The sequence below is a fragment of the Musa acuminata genome, chromosome BXJ1-1 (genome assembly GCF_036884655.1).
Source record: "Musa acuminata AAA Group cultivar baxijiao chromosome BXJ1-1, Cavendish_Baxijiao_AAA, whole genome shotgun sequence".
Classification (NCBI taxonomy): domain Eukaryota; kingdom Viridiplantae; phylum Streptophyta; class Magnoliopsida; order Zingiberales; family Musaceae; genus Musa; species Musa acuminata.
Genome location: NC_088327.1, coordinates 22,691,892 through 22,698,311, shown reverse-complemented (window position 1 = coordinate 22,698,311; position 6,420 = coordinate 22,691,892). Strand labels below are relative to the sequence as shown.

At 40.0% G+C, this 6,420-nt stretch overlaps 1 protein-coding gene across 1 annotated transcript; it reads left to right on the top strand.

Annotated features, from left to right (window-relative positions):
• Positions 1-1,024: 1,024 nt before the first annotated feature.
• LOC135677289 (transcription factor TCP20-like) lies at positions 1,025-2,760 on the top strand. The gene is made up of 2 exons (XM_065189454.1): positions 1,025-2,352; positions 2,441-2,760. The coding sequence occupies exon 1, from the start codon at positions 1,186-1,188 to the stop codon at positions 2,164-2,166; it is 981 nt and encodes a 326-aa protein (XP_065045526.1). The 5' UTR covers positions 1,025-1,185; the 3' UTR covers positions 2,167-2,352; positions 2,441-2,760.
• Positions 2,761-6,420: the final 3,660 nt, after the last annotated feature.

Here is a 6,420-nt window from a genome sequence, read left to right as displayed (position 1 = left end):
TATTTTCCAACCATTATGAAAAATAGGAGTTTTCTGGATAAGTTGCCTTTAGAGTTTGGAGTTTTTTCTAGGCAACTGTCTTGCCCTTAAATGATAAATGCTATCATTATATTTGACTTTACAAACACATTTTTGGAAAAAGTGATCGTCTGCCATGCCCAAATGAGAATAAGGCATCTTTGTCATGAGAACATTAGGGAGGATTTGAAGTGAAATTCTTTCTATATATATATATATATATATATATATATATATATATATATATATATATATATATATATATATTGAGGAGTATATTTAATTATATAAAGAAAAATAAAAAGAAAATAATCTGTAAGTGGACATCTACAGTCCAATTCAATCATGCCAGAAAAGTAAACCAGAGAAGTCAGAAGGATTACATAAACAGAGGCAAGAGAAGAGTTACTGTAGCTTCAATAAAGGAGCTTCACGAGATTGTTGGTTTCATTTCCTCGGTTTGCTATCTCATGCTTTTAGAGTGGCGGCCAAGCAATCAGAGTAACCAGTTGTGTGATGCCAAATGTGCCCATGAGAGAGTGCCACCTGCACCATAGAGTCCCGTCCAAGTGACGCAACCGCCCTGTCCTCGGTAATCATAACAGGGACAGGGTGGAAAAGAGGGGAACAGGGAAGCAGCAATTATGGGATGGGAATCCAATCAATGGAATTGGGGGGAAGGGAGTTTTACATGGAAATCTGTCTGATTAATACTGAGGACAGCCCCCACATTTCATGGGCAGTCAGAAAAACAAATTCAAGCAAGGCAGTGGCATTTATCTCCCCCCCCCTCCCCATTGACTGTCCAAACTCAGGGGAGATCTAAGCTGTCTCGTCCTCGTTTCCTTGGCTTAACACCCACTCTTTTTCACCTTTCATGGATATCCCAGCAGCATGTGTATGAGAGTAAAAGCAGGCTGTAAAAGATTCAGTGGCAGGCAGTAAATTTGGAAAGTTTTGGTATCTTCCTCATTTTGACATCTATTCTATTTTATTTCTTTTCATCTACTCTCTCTCTCTGGTCCTTTCGAGTCTACCCTGCATTCCATCAGAATCATTGTGGAGGCAGCCTGGTACTCCCCCCCCTTCCTCTCCCTCTTCATCTTCATCTGACTGTCCAAGTCCCAAAAACCGACCTTTTTGCCTTCTCCGCTCTCTCTCTGTCTCATGGATCTCAAGGGTTCCGCCAAGTTGCCCCAAGAGGTCCCCAAGTTCCACCGGGCCCTGGGCCTCCCACAGTCGGACAAGAGGGAACCCACCACGGCCTCATCAGCGGCAGAAAGCTGCGATCTTTCGCCTTCCACAACCTCAGGTGGGCGGGAGTTGAAGGCGGTGGCAACAGCAGCAGCAGCGGAGAAGGACGAGCAAAGGCGGCAGCTTGCGCCCAAGAGAAGCTCCAACAAGGATCGGCACACCAAAGTTGACGGCAGGGGGAGAAGGATCAGGATGCCCGCCCTCTGCGCCGCCAGGGTCTTCCAACTCACCCGAGAATTGGGCCACAAGTCCGACGGGGAGACGATCCAATGGCTCCTCCAGCAAGCGGAGCCGGCCATCATCGCTGCCACCGGCACGGGGACAATCCCGGCATCTGCCCTCGCCGCCGCTGGCTCAGTTCCTAACCCAGGCCCCACCGTCCTTGCAGGGGTCCACCAGAAGCCCGACGAAGCGGGGCAGGGCGCCATCGCCGCCCTGCGGCCTAACTGGGCCATGGTTGGGGCTGCAGGCCTCCCTCGGTCGCACCTCGGCTTGTGGCCGCCGCCGGTGGGTGGATTGAACTCTGGATTTTTGCTTCCGGCGGTGGCCGCCTCATCAAGCTCGAATTTTGGGGCCGGAGGCGGTGGCGATGTTTCGGCGGGCAGCTTCATCCATAGGATGGCACTACATGGAATGGAGTTGCCCAGCGCCAACCTTGGTGCCATGAGTTTCGCATCAATGTTCGGCGGCCATGGGCAGCAGCTACCCGGACTGGAGCTCGGCCTCTCACAAGATGCGCATATCGGCGTGCTGAATTCACAGGCTTTGAGCCAGTTCTACCAGCAGATGACACCAGGAAGATTGGGAGCCGGTGCTGATGGCAGTGGACGATTGCAGCAGCCACAGCAGCAATCTCATCTGGCAGAGGATGATTCACAGGAGTCACAAGACTAGAGGGAAGTTGAGTTGCAGGATTACCAGGCAGAAATTTTCAGTGTTAAGCTGAAGTGAACAGCCAATTTAAATTTTCTTTACAGTTGATTGGTTTTCTACTGTGTGTGAAAGAGAGAGAACAAGTTCACGAGTGATTCGATCTGTCTGCCACTCCTTTCTCTGCAAACCTCACTTCTCGATGTTCAGGTTCCATTTTTCCCTGTTAGTTTCTATGAATGGCACTCACTGCCACTCTTGGATTCTAATGATGTTGTTGTGTGTTTGGAACATGCAGGTGTATGGTAGCAGAGCTGAACAGGTCAGCTTGAAACTGGGAATCTTCTTTACCTTGAGGTGTGTAGATAAGAGTTTTGGCCATATTTGATAGTTCTTGCTGTTCGGTACAGACATAGTTGTGATTGGCTTGTTTGCACAAATAAAAAGTGGCATTCTTCCTATACTTCTTATTAATCACCTTGAGGACTTAACCTGAGAATTGGGGAGATAATTTCCTTCTGCATGTTGATGCTTTTACGTTAGTTTCAATATTAAAAAAAACCATTTTGCTGTAAAATACTTGCTATATCATAGTTGTTTACTGCTCTTATAACTTCATAGTTGTTTCTTTCGAAATTCTTAAGTTACATGGATCCTATATCACCATGTTATGGGCATTGCAGAATCTCAAAGTTGCTAATGGTTAACTCATGAAAAATCAATAACTCTTTACCTTGATTAGTTTGAATCAGCAAACAGTGGATATTTTCTGACTATTTTTTCATTGTTTCTTGTTGATTTCCCTTTGTGGCCTTAATTGTATGAGAATATATTGGAATCTCTCTGTAGTTGGGTAAGGCATTTCTTCTTACCCATTCATAGTTGTTTCTTTTGAACTTCTTAAAGTTTCGTGGATGCTATATCACCATGTTATGGGCATTGCAGAATCTCAAAGTTGCTCATAGTGAACTCATGAAGAATCAATAACTCTTTACCTTGATTAGTTTGAATCAGCAAACAGTGGATGTTTTCTGACTTTTTTTTTATTGTTTCTTGTTGATTTCCCTTTGTGGCCTTAATTGTATGAGAATATATTGGAATCTCTCTGTAGTTGGGTAAGGCATTTCTTCTGACCCATTCTTTTTGTGATGATGTTTCGATCGAAACAGACAGAAAGCATTAAAAATCAGGACTAATATTATGACAACAATCATAGAAAAAAACATGGTATCTCTTCCAATCAAAATTGTTTCTCCTCGTACTGTAAATTCCATCGTGGATGCCATACCATCACAATGGTTTGTCTCCTGGTCTTAGATCATAGATGATCATCTCATGGCTTTTTACCCTCCTCTATTTGAAATTATTCATGTTTATGATTAAGATAGAGATGGATATGAGATTTGTCTCACATTGTTGAGAATTAAAAGAATTCTGATTCCATGTATTAAATTTGACTCAGCTTAAGATCTTAAAACTTTTAGGTCACATTTGTGTATCACCAGCATGAAATGTGTACTCATTGAGTAATTCCTTTACCATTATAACTGACAACATATTTTTTTCATCAGTCTCCACTAGGGATGCTGTCAAAACTTCTGCACTCATGGCTTTAACATTCAAAAACCTCTCAAGTTTAACACCAATCATCTCATCTCTATTATTTTGGATGACTACTCTAACTCCACCTTGTTTGGTGTTATGCTCACAATCTCCATCCACATAAAAATTTTCTTCTGGAGCTTCACTCTACTGAAGACATCAAAACCAATCAACTAAATTAACCAGTAATTTTGATGAATCTGACCACCTCTCCACTGTTCTGAGTCTGATCTCCCATCATCTAGGGCATGTTTCTCCTGTTCCATATGACCCATATAGCATAGCCAATTTCTGCTTATCCATATCAGTTAGACTGCAAAACATTATATTAAAACCAAAATCATGGATTGGTATCCTTGATTGCATAAAACAACTCTGTCAAGTGACTTGGCACATTAAAACATCCATTCATTCCCAATTTCAAGGTCACCGCAGATTCCAAGGACCCAATGACATGGGTTGGGATTGTAAGTTGCATAAATCTGTTAACACAGGATGATAGTGGTGAGCATTCTACTTAGTGACTGGCCCTCCATCTGATTGATGAGATTTTGTCGATGATGGCCATGAAATTTCGATTAGAAAATGTGGTTCCTCTTCCTTAGCCCCAGATTGATATAATATTTTGATTTGATTATTTACAGTAATTGTTGATCCTTTTTCCATAGACTAGGATACAATTTCAAACCCTCTAAGTCTTTGACAATGGTGTTGTTGGACATTGAAGGTGAGCTTTGAACATAGTTAAGCACTTCAATTTCTTAGCTAATTCCTGTTGTCCCAAATCCACTAAAAGTCTTATCTAATATTAGCACAAAGGAATAAATGCTTGGGTTCATTCAAGCAGAAGACTCAATGTTGTAGGTAGGGTAAAAAAGACAGCAATTTTGCATGTCAAGGAAACAAGTTAAGCTCTTAGCTATGTAATAATGGAACATTTACCTTAGCAAATCCCTTTAAGCTCACATGTCAGATTTCGCTACATAACTCAGGAATAAAAACTCATGTTTCTGAAGTCCTCACATAACAGTCTATTTCTTCCTAGTGCTAATGTGTCGATTCTGAGTGAAGTGTATTGAGCTTATTAGTTGTTTGTAGAACAATCTCTGCTCACTAACATGCTTTTTTTCATTCAAATGCTCATCAAATGCGACTCGCTTAAACTAAATTGCTAGGATCCTGATATTGTTGTCTGTCCTAATATAAAACTTCAGCTTTTTGGTGGTTCATTGAAGGTGGACCTTGGTGTCCAATAATGTTGATTTTTCGATGATATCAGGTCATTGGTATCTGAATCAGAAAATAACCTTTATGGTGCATAAATTGATCCTCCTTAAATCATGTTTTACAGGAACCTTATGTACCAAGTCATTTCTATTTTTATAGCTCATTGATGCTGTTATTGAAATAATAATTGTAATTCAAAGCCTGAGAAACATAGACACATAATATTCCAAAACTTTTTTCTTTCCTTGTTATCATAAATTCTCTGTTCTTCAATTAAAAATCAATTAGAAAAGAAAATTGTATTTCCCTTCTTTCTTTCTTTGTTTCAAAAGATTGTAAACATATTCTTGTTTTACTCAAGTGTACTCTTCTTTCCTTGGTTACATCCAAGAAAACAGTGATGTTATATGGGAACAGTTATTTGCTGAAATGAAATATACATTAGGGAATCATGGTTTTGTCTATGATCCATGAACCCATTTTTGGTTCATATATCTGTGTTACGCACTCACAAATGCTTCAAAAACTCACAGTTGTTGGGAGAGGTTTTAGAAAAGCTTTACAAATAGAGAGAATAGTTGATCATAAGATAGCTTGATCGGAATCTGAGAAATGGAGCAGTTTAAAGCGGAGTTTAAGGTTTTCTGAATAAAGTAGACAGACTCTTGAACTGTGTTCGTGATGTAAGTAATCTGCTTTGGCCAACTGGATATTGAATCGAACCTTTCATCCAGTTGTGCTTTCTCGCTTTTAAATGAAGTCGTCGATGTATATTCTAATTAGTATGTGAATTTTGTTGTAGCTTATTGATTTAGCATCGACAGTGAAGAACAAATGTCATTCTTATCACCAGTGTACATTTGGAAGAATTATAGATGCATGATAAGGTGAACTCCGTGAGCTTTCAAATAAACCAAATTAAAGAGAGGAGGACATCTTATCCACGTCCATGTTTAATTAAAGAGGGAGGCCAAGTTGACAACCAAATTGTTGAAATTGATGATGAGTCCGAGTTCTAATTAGTCAGCTTTTATATGTTGTATATAACTAACTACACATCAATTCAACCTGAAAGGTTAAGTTTGTTAAACTATAGATCAATGTGACACTTTTTCTGGACCTCTTTTCAATCTTCACTTCTCACGTATGAAACCAAACTTTTTCTCTTATTCACATGTAGGTCGATTGTCTAAACCACTTTTCAATCTTCACATCTAAACTACTCTTTTTAACATTTTCTCTTTGTCAATCGTCTTTCCTTTACTTTGTAAGATGGTTCGATCTATTTTTCTCTTTCACTTAGGCTACGGTTTAACGTCTATCTCTTTATTTAACTGTGTATTAATATGTCCCTCTCCTATTTATATATATTAGGAGGGAGGATTTTCTTCAACAGATTAGAGGATTTCCCTTAATAGAGTAAGAGATTTCCTCGTATAGTTAAGGAAA

What these genes read in the sequence shown, in the direction of transcription:
- LOC135677289 (XM_065189454.1), top strand. Translation starts at nt 1,186, where the DNA reads ATGGATCTCAAGGGTTCCGCCAAGTTGCCCCAAGAGGTCCCCAAGTTC.